Here is a 13,581-nt window from a genome sequence, read left to right as displayed (position 1 = left end):
CGACCATGCTAACCACTACATCACTGTGCCACCCACCAGATATGCAATACTGGATCATTTTCCTCAATAAATAAATGACCAAGTATAATATTTTTGTCTCATTTGTTTAACTGGATTCTCTTTATCTACTTTTAGGACTTGTGTGAAAATCTGATGTTGTTTTAGGTCATATTTACGCAGAAATATAGAAAATTCTAAAGGGTTCACAAACTTTCAAGCACAATTGTATTACGAGACAAGAGGTGTATGTTGGGTGTGTTAAAATGAAAGCAGTCATATTTGCCTTTTTTTTTTTTTTAAATGTGGCAAAAAAACAAGTCAAAACGTCTACCCAATCTCCCTCATGTGTTAACTGATTTAAAAAAAAAAGATTTTATTATTTAAATTATTGTATTTTAATTGTTTTTATTAAGATAGAAGATACCGGTTGACATGTGTTTGCTTTGTAGCACTTTTAAATAAAGTTTGCAAGACGAAGCCTTCTGAACGACCTTGTAGCTGCCTATTTCATCTACGTCACAGAGCGTCCACGAGCATCGCTGGCAGGGTAGCCTGAATGAATTTTCGTGCTCTCGCCATGTTTGGTGTGAACTTATGGTGGCTTCAAGCAAAGCGACAAAACATCATTCTCTGATGCATCTTAGCATCCGTTCTCTGTGCTGCCAAACAGAAACGGAGGCTTAAACTAAGAAAATGGCACAGCGTGTTGTTTATCAGGGCTACTCTGCTGTACAAGAATTTCAGTATCTCTGCTGCTCTTCAACACAGAGTACATGTACATGAAGTTTATATAAATTTAGTTACACCTACTAACCTGTCACATTTATTTTCCGTCCCAAATTCAGTTTTGCTGCATTCCTGGCTTTATTAAATCACAAATTAAAAAAAAAAAAAGCAATGTGAGTGAATGCAGCTGCAGCCAGCTCGTAACTAACTTCTGGTAATTTACGCTGTAATGACATAACATGTACACACCATACATTACTTATGCTGACCCCACTTTTCACCTCTCATACCCCTTTTCCACCAAATCAGTTCCAGGGCTGGTTCACAACTTGTTCAACTTGCGAACCAGTTTGCTTTTCCATAGCTCAGGGTGCTAAGGGGAGCCACGTCATTACGTCACTGTATACGTCAGTTACGTCGCTGCGTTTGCATAAACCTTGGCGCGAACATCGAAGCAACAACAACACGGAGAAGAAGAAGCAGCAACAACAACAATAATGGATGACTGCTGCTTTACTGCATCCATGATATCTTGTCGCTTATTTAAAAATGGCGCCCTCTCGCGGTCTTGCTATTGTTGTTGGTCTTAACAACTTCGCCCCCCCCGCTGACGTACAGTAAGCAGTTCTTTCCTCTGGCCCAGCAAAGAGCTGGTGCTACCCTGGAACCGGTTTTTCTGGCCCAGAGCCAGTTCTTTGTCAGTGGAAACAGAAAACCCAGTTCCAAACTAAGCACTGGCCCCGAACCAGCCCTGGAACTGCTTTGGTGGAAAAGGGGTATCAGAGCCAGAAACGATCAATCGGTGATAACTGGGGCACAACAGAACGATGACATTACAGATGATCTCACAAGCCTGTCACACTTTTGATACTTGATACATTGCTCGTTTTATATATCAATCAGCCAATCATGTGGCAGAGCACAATGCATAAAATCAGGCAGATGTAGGTCAAGAGCTTTAGTTAATGATCACATGAAATAGCTATGTGATGTGGTTGTTCAAGCCAGATGGGCTGGCTTGAATATTTCGGATCTCCTGATAACCTCCTGGGATTTTCACACACACACACACACACACACACCAGTCTCCGGAGTTTACACAGAGTGGTGTGGAAAACAAAAAACATCCCGTGAACAGCAGTTCTGTGGGCAGAAAATGCTGTGTTGTTTAGAGAGGTCGGAGGAAGCTGACAGTAACTTACAAGCCTGTATCTTATGGTTTTATGCACTGGAGTGCCACCTCTTGATTGCACGAATGAGCAAGCGTTGATAAGGTGTTCCTTATCAAGTGGAAGGTGAGCATGTTGATGGTTCTTGTGCCAATCTGTCAAGTCAAACACCTGTAAAATCTGAAAGTGTTCATCATAAACAGGTTCTAATTTTGATTCATACTTAAACACAGGGACATAAAATGAAAGCCTTTGAACAGAAATTATACGTTACATAAAGAAATGCAACAAATGCCTTCATGTTTCAACACAAGATCTAAAATATGAAGACCAGATCTTGCAAGAACCGCATATATCTGGACCAGAAGTCCCATTTCTCTGCCTGTTAAGCAAAACAACAAAAGCTGTGTTGCCATGTAGACATGATACCCTGGAAAGAAGTGGGTTTTTTTCAGTTTGACACACACACACACACACACACAGTGCCAAGCACGCCTTATTGTCCATGTCTTCTTGCAATGAACTGTGTCACTATCATCAAAAGCTCATGCAACACTACCATAACCTTCTTGCAAACAATCCCCCTTCAACAAAATCACTTGGCAGCTGAGCTTAGTATTACACAGACTTTCAAACATTCGGGCAACGTGAGCGCAGACACTGCCGACCTCTCCTCAAGCCTTTTTTGAGCATGAAAGAGCAAATCTGCCTGTTTTCTTCCCCTAGTCTGTGTCTCTTCATTCTTCTAGCCCACCTCACTGGATAAACATATTACGAAGCACCAGGCTGGTATTTTTTTTGGTATCCAAATAGGCTGTGAACAGACTGATGCACCATATCTCAGCACGAAGCCAATCGGGCTATCTGCTGAGCATAGGCACTCGTCCATTTCTATACCTCCCTGATTTGCTTTGAAACAAAACCCATCTCATACTTTCGCTCACACATAATGTGAGGACAATAACAAAGTCAGTTTAATAGGAATGTGCCAAACTATTTCATGGCTCTGGTGTTTAAACTATATAGCTTCCAGTGATGTTGTTTGATTATGCTGGTCTGGTAAGCTCTCAGATGTGGAACAGGGAAATGATTCATGTTCTTGAAGTGATACAAGGACAAAAGGGGAGCTGCTGTTTCCTGCTAGGGAGGCGTTAAGCCCTCAAAACAACGTCCCCCCCGCTTCCCGCAACTTACAGAGACATTTGAGACAAGGCCAGCCAATGCTTTGGCTATGCGTCAGAAGCCAAAAGTGTATTGGTCAGACAACAGTGGAATTTAAAGTCGGCTTATGTTATATGAAAGCTGAATTAATCAGGCTTGGGTTTCCATGCCATCTTTGTGCCGGAGATTGTGCTAATCATAGTGAATGGTTCATAAAAAAAAAAAATTTATATATATATATATATATATATATATATATATATATATATATATATATATACACACACACACACACACATACAGTGGTGCTTGAAATTTTGTGAACCCTTTAGAATTTTCTATATTTCTGCATAAATATGACCTAAAACGTCATCAGATTTTCACACAAGTCCTAAAAGTAGATAAAGAGAACCCAGTTAAACAAATGAGACAAAAATATTATACTTGGTCATTTATTTATTGAGGAAAATGATCCAATATTACATCTTTGTGAGTGGCAAAAGTATGTGAACCTCTAGGATTAGCAGTTAATTTGAAGGTGAAATTAGAGTCAGGTGTTTTCAATCAATGGGATGACAATCAGGTGTGAGTGGGCACCCTGTTTTATTTAAAGAACAGGGATCTATCAAAGTCTGATCTTCACAACACATGTTTGTGGAAGTGGATCATGGCACGAACAAAGGAGATTTTTGAGGACCTCAGAAAAAGTGTTGTTGATGCTCATCAGGCTGGAAAAGGTTACAAAACCATCTCTAAAGAGTTTGGACTCCACCAATCCACAGTCAGACAGATTGTGTACAAATGGAGGAAATTCAAGCCCATTGTTACCCTCCCCAGGAGTGGTCCACCAACAAAGATCACTCCAAGAGCAAGGTGTGTAATAGTCGGCAAGGTCACAAAGAACCCCAGGGTAACTTCTAAGCAACTGAAGGCCTCTCTCACATTGGCTAATGTTAATGTTCATGAGTCCACCATCAGGAGAACACTGAACAACAATGGTGTGCATGGCAGGGTTGCAAGGAGAAAGCCACTGCTCTCCAAACAGAACATTGCTGCACGTTTGCAGTTTGCTAAAGATCATGTGGACAAGCCAGAAGGGTATTGGAAAATGTTTTGTGGACGGATGAGACCAAAATAGAATTTTTGGTTTAAATGAGAAGCGTTATGTTTGGAGAAAGGAAAACACTGCATTCCAGCATAAGAACCTTATCCCATTTGTGAAACATGGTGGTGGTAGTATCATGGTTTGGGCCTGTTTTGCTGCATCTGGGCCAGGACGGCTTGCCATCATTGATGGAACAATGAATTCTGAATTATACCAGCGAATCCTAAAGGAAAATTTCAGGACATCTGTCCATGAACTGAGTATCAAGATAAGCCGGGTCATGCAGCAAGACAACAATCCTAAGCACACAGGTCGTTCTACCAAAGAATGGTTAAAGAAGAATAAAGTAAATGTCTTGGAATGGCCAAGTCAAAGTCCTGACCTTAATCCAATCGAAATGTTGTGGAAGGACCTGAAGCGAGCAGTTCATGTGAGAAAACCCACCAACATCCCGGAGTTGAAGCTGTTCTGTACGGAGGAATGGGCTAAAATTCCTCCAAGCCGGTGTGCAGGACTGATCAACAGTTACTGGAAACGTTCAGTTGCAGTTATTGCTGCACAAGGGGATCACAGTAGATACTGAAAGCAAAGGTTCACATACTTTTGCCACTCACAGATATGTAATATTGGATCATTTTCCTCAATAAATAAATGACCAAGTAGAATATTTTTATCTCATTTGTTTAACTGGGTTCTCTTTATCTACTTTTAGGACTTGTGTGAAAATCTGATGACGTTTTAGGTCATATTTATGCAGAAATATAGAAAATTCTAAAGGGTTCACAAACTTTCAAGCACCACTGTATGTATATATATATATATATATATATATATATATATATATATATATATATATATATATAAAATAGCAGTCCATGATTGACAAAATTAGAAGGATTAATTTAGTATCCTACTAAATTAATTTTGCTTACTATCAGCTTTAAGTGACAGAACAGCCTCTGAACAAGCCTGCATGACCCCACTGAAATTTTGACCATTCTGTCTGGCCCCTGGAGTTATTTTGGTTTGTACCTGTCTATGATATTTTCTAATGAGCTCAGTCGCTTATTTTATAAGAAAGTAAATTAAACCACGCCAACTATAACCAGAATAAAGTTGAATACAAACGAATATAATATAATATAATATAATATAATATAATATAATATAATATAATATAATATAATATAATATAATACAATCCCGATTCCAAAAAAGTTGGGACAAAGTACAAATTGTAAATACAAACGGAATGCAATGATGTGGAAGTTTCAAAATTCCATATTTTATTCAGAATAGAACATAGATGACATATCAAATGTTTAAACTGAGAAAATGTATCATTTAAAGAGAAAAATTAGGTGATTTTAAATTTCATGACAACAACACATCTCAAAAAAGTTGGGACAAGGCCATGTTTCCCACTGTGAGACATCCCCTTTTCTCTTTACAACAGTCTGTAAACGTCTGGGGACTGAGGAGACAAGTTGCTCAAGTTTAGGGATAGGAAGGTTAACCCATTCTTGTCTAATGTAGGATTCTAGTTGCTCAACTGTCTTAGGTCTTTTTTGTCGTATCTTCCGTTTTATGATGCACCAAATGTTTTCTATGGGTGAAAGATCTGGACTGCAGGCTGGCCAGTTCAGTACCCGGACCCTTCTTCTACGCAGCCATGATGCTGTAATTGATGCAGTATGTGGTTTGGCATCGTCATGTTGGAAAATGCAAGGTCTTCCCTGAAAGAGACGTCGTCTGGATGGGAGCATATGTTGCTCTAGAACCTGGATATACCTTTCAGCATTGATGGTGTCTTTCCAGATGTGTAAGCTGCCCATGCCACACGCACTAATGCAACCCCATACCATCAGAGATGCAGGCTTCTGAACTGAGCGCCGATAACAACTTGGGTCGTCCTTCTCCTCTTTAGTCCGAATGACACAGCGTCCCTGATTTCCATAAAGAACTTCAAATTTTGATTCGTCTGACCACAGAACAGTTTTCCACTTTGTCACAGTCCATTTTAAATGAGCCTTGGCCCAGAGAAGACGTCTGCGCTTCTGGATCATGTTTAGATACGGCTTCTTCTTTGAACTATAGAGTTTCAGCTGGCAACGGCGGATGGCACGGTGAATTGTGTTCACAGATAATGTTCTCTGGAAATATTCCTGAGCCCATTTTGTGATTTCCAATACAGAAGCATGCCTGTATGTGATGCAGTGCCGTCTAAGGGCCCGAAGATCACGGGCACCCAGTATAGTTTTCCGGCCTTTACCCTTACACACAGAGATTCTTCCAGATTCTCTGAATCTTTTGATGATATTATGCACTGTAGACGATGATATGTTCAAACTCTTTGCAATTTTATACTGTCGAACTCCTTTCTGATATTGCTCCACTATTTGTCGGCGCAGAATTAGGGGGATTGGTGATCCTCTTCCCGTCTTTACTTCTGAGAGCCGCTGCCACTCCAAGATGCTCTTTTTATACCCAGTCATGTTAATGACCTATTGCCAATTGACCTAATGAGTTGCAATTTGGTCCTCCAGCTGTTCCTTTTTTGTACCTTTAACTTTTCCAGCCTCTTATTGCCCCTGTCCCAACTTTTTTGAGATGTGTTGCTGTCATGAAATTTCAAATGAGCCAATATTTGGCATGAAATTTCAAAATGTCTCACTTTCGACATTTGATATGTTGTCTATGTTCTATTGTGAATACAATATCAGTTTTTGAGATTTTTAAATTACTGCATTCCGTTTTTATTTACAATTTGTACTTTGTCCCAACTTTTTTGGAATCGGGGTTGTATAATATAATATAATATAATATAATATAATAATATAATATAGGGCGGCACGGTGGTGTAGTGGTTAGCGCTGTCGCCTCACAGCAAGAAGGTCCTGGGTTCGAGCCCCGTGGCCGGCGAGGGCCTTTCTGTGCGGAGTTTGCATGTTCTCCCCGTGTCCGCGTGGGTTTCCTCCGGGTGCTCCGGTTTCCCCCACAGTCCAAAGACATGCAGGTTAGGTTAACCGGTGACTCTAAATTGACCATAGGTGTGAGTGTGAATGGTTGTCTGTGTCTATGTGTCAGCCCTGTGATGACTTGGCGACTTGTCCAGGGTGTACCCCGCCTTTTGCCCGTAGTCAGCTGGGATAGGCTCCAGCTTGCCTGCGACCCTGTAGAACAGGATAAAGCAGCTACAGATAATGAGAGATGAGATGAGACGTTGACTGGCGGTGGTGTAATGGTTAGCACTGTCGCCTCACTTGCTGGGTCCTTGGTTCGAGCCGACGGGGGCCTTTCTGTGTGGAGTCTGCATGTTCTCCCCGTGTCTGCGTCGGTTTCCCCCACAGTCCAAAGACATGCCGTTTAGGCTAATTGGTGACTCTAAATTGACCGTAGGTGTGAATGTGAGTGTGAATGGTTGTCTGTGTCTATATGTCAGCCCTGTGATGACCTGGTGACTTGTCCAGGGTGTACCCCGCCTCTCGCCCGTAGTCAACTGGGATAGGCTCCAGCTTGCCTGTGACCCTGTAGAACAGGATAAAGTGGCTAGAGATAATGAGATGAGATAATATAATATTGTTTGGACAGCAAAGTGTCTTTGCAATCCATCATGTTCCAGTGAATACTATCAGTTTAATCATCAGTTCGCAATGCATTATGGAAGTAGGGGATGATCTGCGATCTTTATTAGCATTGGGTAAGCTGATTAATGACAGTGCGCTACAGATGTTTAGAAATGTGCTTATCACGGCTTATCCCAATACATTTCATGATCGGAGTTAAAACTTACCCTGAGCGAACAGTTGTACTACTGTTGAAAAACCCTAGCACAGTTTAAACGGAGAGATCGCCTAGATTAGCTCGGAGAGTGGAATCAAAGCACAGAGCATCCATCGTTCCTGTGTACAAGCTGCCAAAAAGCCTGTATAGAGCTCTGTGTAAGCCGTTTGTTTATATGCTATTTAGACTCCGCTGTGTTCAATGTTACAAACAAAATCACCACAACTTCCTGAGTGAAATGCACAAGGAGTCAAACTGTAGTGTAAAATGCGCAGCCAAACTGAAAATACAATGTTAGTTTCCAGAAACCTTTCAAGAGTTCAGTCTTTGTCCTGGAATAAACGAGGGGTCGAGCAGCGGAAGTCTACACAGGTTTGGTATCAAGAGATCTGCACATCAATGCTCCCAGAAGACTAGGAGTATTGTGTGTGTGTGTGCGCTGTTGTGAGAGCTGTGAGGACATATGACAGGCAGGTGTGTTTGAGAAGTTTATCCTTGTGTGATCTGAGCTGTCGGTGACATCACGTATCTAGATCGACTGGGCTGCGCTGTCAGACCCCTCTACTTTTGGAGAATACAGTGATTAGAATGAGTGTGCACTTCAAGCCCGATCTTTTTTTTTTTCCTTTTCTGTTTCTCTGAGTCCCATACTGTACGGAAGGCATGAATAAAATGAAAGATGAATATCTGAAAGCTATTACAAATACATATGACTGTCAAAGAAAAACCAAAACTTGAAAATGTGTGTTGAATTCAATAAACTCATCCAGTAAGCAGTGGTTCTGTGGGTGGAAACACCTTCCTGATGAGATTTGTCAGAGAAGAAGAAGAAAAGGAAGCCAGACTGGCTCAAGCTGACAAGAAGGAAGGTTACGGTAACTCAAATAATCACTCTTTAACACAATGGTGCACAGAAATGCATCTCAGAACCACTGATTTAGTCTTGTTAAATCTTGACGTTCCAACATCAGAAGACCTCGCTGGGTTCCACTCCACACCAAGAACAGGAATCTCATGCCCCAGTGGGCACAGGCTCACAGCAACTGGACAGTTAAAGATTACAAAAATGTCACCAATATGAATGAATTATGCTGGGGTTTCCATGGAATCTTTGTGCTCAGGGCTCATAGTGAATCACAGGCAGTGGAAATGCGTCACTGAAAACAAGTTTCTAAAGCCAGTATTGAGGTTTTTCACCCATGTGACCAAGTCATGTGATGCTGCCATTTTGGACGTCACGGCTCGAATCAGTTTGAATGCGAGGAAGGCGACAAACGAAAAACATAAAAGAAAAAGGAGCGAGATGCAGAAAACACCTTCACTATCCAGCGACGTAGGGCATTTACAGGGCGAGCAGAGGGAGAGGTATTTGCAAGAATTGAGATTAGCAGGCTTAAGGCCAATTTATGCTGACAACCCAGTCCTCGCAGACGGTGTCTCAGATGGCGTCTGCGTAGCCCCCCCACCTTCGCAGACGCTCTGCGCGCACCTCCCAAAAATTGTGACCACCGCAGAAGCCTCGCAGACAGCGTCGCAGACAAGAGGGCTCTGATTGGTCCACTCTACAGCCGCTGTACACGCACTTCCGCTTCCCTACTTTCCCGGTTTGTTTTGTTTTCACGACCGCCATTTTTAAAAACACGAGCGAAGATGGAGCAGCATGAACAGCGGTTGATTGAGGAAGTATGTACATCTATACGACTCCAGTTCTAGTCATTATAAAATAAAAAAAAAAAGTTCTAGTCATTATAAGTAACCGGAGGATAAACACTCCACTAACCACACCCACCAACTACTCCTAGCGGCTTCGCCGCCCCCTTGCGTTGTGGCGGTGAATAACATCGCACACGCCTATAACTCCCCGCTCAACAATAAATTACAACTGTCTGCGAAAAGCTATCTGCGAAAGCCTTGTCGCAAGAGCATGCAGAGGCCTTTAGAGAACGACGTTTACCTGCTTCCACCAGGATTGTTCACTGACGTACGGAAGTACACGAAGCCCTCGTCTTTACCTGACTTCGGCCCACATGATCTGTATACCTATGTCGTTAAAAACCCATCGCCATACACAGGTATTGATCTGAAAGCGTATAAGAGTTTGGATGCCTACATCAGCGGGTCGTCCCTGGAGCCGGTGGTCGCCATCTTATTACAGCTAAGGTTTGTTCACATTTTCATTTACTTTCGGTCCTCAGGATAAACAAAATGTTATTAAATGTCATTGAAATAACTTCTTAGTCTGTTGAGACATGGCCCGTTATAAATTTGCTGTTACCAGGCAATGACCAAGAACTGTATTATTAGGGTCGGTGTCTGTGTTGTAGCAGTGCACTAGCAGCTAGCTGTTAGCACTAGCTAATGTCAACAACAGTAGCTAGTATGTTACTGTAGCAATGTTTACGTTCAGTCATTTGGATGACTGTTAAAACCTTTCAGTCTCAAGTTTTTCCTTTACTGTATTTACTAGTTTACTGTAATTATGATCCGGCAGCTATTTACACCGGATCCAGTGTAAACAGCTGCTGGAGCTAGCGCGCTCGGGCAGGCTGGGACGTCGGCTCCGGCAGCTATTTACACTGGATCCGGTGTAAATAGCTGCCGGATCATAATTACAGTAAACTAGTAAATACAGTAAAGGAAAAACTTGAGACTGAAAGGTTTTAACAGTCATCCAAATGACTGAACGTAAACATTGCTACAGTAACATACTAGCTACTGTTGTTGACATTAGCTAGCTTGACCTTCAAAATGGCGGACACCGGGGCGTCACGTGACCCTGTGACGTCAGGTGAAAAACCTCAATATGATTGAGAAAATGAGGCAGATTAATTTATTGCTCAGTATCAGTGTCTGAAGCGACATTTCGTTCACTGAATTGTTGTCTGTGTTGAATTTGATGAAGAAAATGCACACGCGGCATGAAAGAGGGGTACAGTTTAAAAAACAAACAAAGAGTGCAGGTGGTGTAGCGTTGTAGTCACATCTCAATGCTCCATCCAAATCTATTTGATAAAGGGATTTCCGTTAGCAAGTCAGGAAGAAAAATGGAGGAACAAGTTGCGATGAAGCCGAATGTAAAAAAAAGTGATGGGTGTTCTGCTTTTGTGTGTTGTGGCATGTTGGAGGAGAACATACACACACTCACACTTTAACTCTTACGCACGTAGTCCAAAAGGGCAATGGAACAGGAGGTGAGGAGGTCACAGATCCGTTCGCTTTTTTTCCCTGCCACATCCAGTTATGGGCAAGGGAAACCTCATAATGTGTTAAATAAGACTACTTCTAAAACCGCAGTAGTGAAAACGCACACACACACGATGGCTGATAAGGTCCCTGCAGTGGTCTCGTCTCCCACAGCCAGGCTACACACAAACCACTTCATTCACCTCCTCTACACACACACACACACACACACACACACACACACAAAGGCTTCATTTTTAAGCCACTCTGTCATTAGACTACAGATGAACACGCATTCTCTCTCTCTCTCTCTCTCTCTCTCACACACACACACACACCACATAAGCACTCTATCAGCATTCATATAGGAAGCGCCCTAGATAGACTTCATAATGAAAAACCCAAGCTAACAAATTGATAAATCTGGTTTAAGACACTGAGCAAAAAAAAAAAAAGGACACCTTTTAGCAAGTAGATATGCTTTCCAAGGCAAATGAACTAATATTTCTCATTGCTAGAAAACATTAAGCCAATTTCTAGTTTCAGTCATTTCGAGCTCGAAATTGTCTAATACTATTCTGCTTATTTCAATGGTTTATTTCTCGAAAGAAGCCAACTTATCTGCCAACAGAATAAAACAATTTTAAGCTCGAAGTTAATAAATATATCTACAGTAGGAATATGAATAATGCTTATATTTGTTGTATGGTTCTTATTTCACACTGAGAAATATTAGAAAACATTTCCATTATTCAAGATATGAATTGCTAAGATAGTGTTCGGTTTCCTCGTCAAAGTAAATTCAGGCATTTTAAACAAAACGTCGAAATGGAAATGTGTTCGCGGTTTATTTTCAGGCTCGATCGGAGCAATTATGGAAATGCTGCTGGTGATGCAAACTCTTGTGGCACACATACACGCACGGACACGCGTCCCTGCCTCTCTGATATCTCAAATATATTTCCAAGTCTTAATAAATGGGAGTAAACAAAATAATCTTGTCAATCCATCTTTCGGTGAGCGTATCTGTTATTAACAGTAGGAGTGTTTGGACTGATAGCATTATTCCAGTTGGTGTTTAGTTTGGCGTGAGGCTGTGTAATGAGCACCTGAGTGTGTGTGTGTGTGTGTGCGCGCGCGTGTACACAATGGGATGAAGAAACAAACAATTGATCAGGTCTGTGAAATATAATAGGCTGTCGATACTTGAAACAACCCAGAGTCTGTACATATACCTGCACCATGTTTCTGGGGGTTAAAAGTACGTGAGAGCGAGGTCAGAAACGGAAAAGAAACAGGGAAAGAGAAAATCAGAGTCGAGTACAAAAGACAAAGACACAAATATACAGCAGTTTTTTTTCAGACCTGACTCGGGCTCCTCTGCTCTGCCTGCGTGGTTCCCCATGGCTATGTCTGTTCACAGAGATCAGCTCCACTCGTCTGTCTCTCCCCACACACGCACACACACAATATGCACTAATCCATCAGAGAGCAAACACAGAGCCGGGGAGACGTCCTGAGCTGGTCCTGCATGCGATGACTATACACACACTGTAGAGGAAGCTGTTATCAGATGCTCCCTGCTTTGTTGTCGTTTCCTCTCTGCTGTCCAGTCTGAGCAAAATTCCTACATCCAGAGTAAGTCTCTCTCTCTGTCTCTCTGTCTCATGACACGGTGAGGCAGCAGCAGTGTTGTGACTGTTTCATTAGACGTGCACACGCACACAGCGGTACACAATGGGAGTGGCTTTCCGCTGTCAGAGCCACACACATGCACACACACACACACCCTCTTATTTTACCTCTAAGCGCTGGCTTCAGCTTGAGGTCAGTCAGTCCGTACTGGAGCTGATCCTTTTAAGTCACTGTTCTCCGCCTTTCTCCATTCTCCTTTCCTTGCAGTCTTCGCCTCTTAACTCTCACCGTACTGTTTACTTTCTTAAACTTTTTTTTTTCCCCCCCAAGACCCAAGAGAGATGGGGTGAGAAGGGAGTGATGGAAAGGCATTTAGTGAAAGAGAGGCGGGAAAGGGGCAGTTTCTATTTTTCTCTTTTCTTCCTCCATATGTAAACTGTCATGACCTCATCTGTCCGTTCTGCTGGGGAGGCAGTCTGGTTGATTAGGCTGGTCTTTGGCATGCTCGCTTTCTTCAGTCTACCGGGCAAGGCGTTGTGTTCACGGAGCCTGTTAGTTACCGTGAACGTCTGTACTGCCGTCCTTGTGGCATTCTCTCAGTCCGGGACATGTTCTTCCATCCTTCCCTCCCTCATTCAGAATTCATGAGAGTGAAATATTAATGGGCGTAAAAGCCACAAAATAAATCAAGCTGAAGGTAAACGGATGTGTCATCTCTGCTTGAAACGGCCCTTCCCTTGAGAATGAAGACAGGAGCATGTCTGTCCACACAGCCTTTTCTTTCTTCAACCAAATTCTAATTTTCACATTTCCACCTTC

The 13,581-nt window shown here is 42.2% G+C and overlaps 1 protein-coding gene across 10 annotated transcripts in view; it reads right to left on the bottom strand.

Annotated features, from left to right (window-relative positions):
* specc1 (sperm antigen with calponin homology and coiled-coil domains 1) overlaps nucleotides 1–13,581 on the bottom strand; it is a 268,966-nt gene that overhangs the window by 142,989 nt on the left and 112,396 nt on the right. Inside the window, exon 1 of one of the 10 annotated variants that reach the window (XM_060912650.1) lies at nucleotides 12,493–12,873. The exons of the other annotated variants lie outside the window; for them this stretch is intronic. Within the exon in view, the coding sequence (XP_060768633.1) occupies nucleotides 12,493–12,532 (40 nt within the window). The 5' untranslated portion in view covers nucleotides 12,533–12,873. Of the gene's footprint in view, nucleotides 1–12,492; nucleotides 12,874–13,581 lie in introns of those variants that run through there. 10 annotated transcript variants of the gene reach the window in all.

Source organism: Neoarius graeffei, chromosome 28 (genome assembly GCF_027579695.1).
Source record: "Neoarius graeffei isolate fNeoGra1 chromosome 28, fNeoGra1.pri, whole genome shotgun sequence".
Lineage (NCBI taxonomy): Eukaryota > Metazoa > Chordata > Actinopteri > Siluriformes > Ariidae > Neoarius > Neoarius graeffei.
Note: the sequence above shows the minus strand (reverse complement) of the source record. Positions and strands in the feature narration are given on the sequence as shown.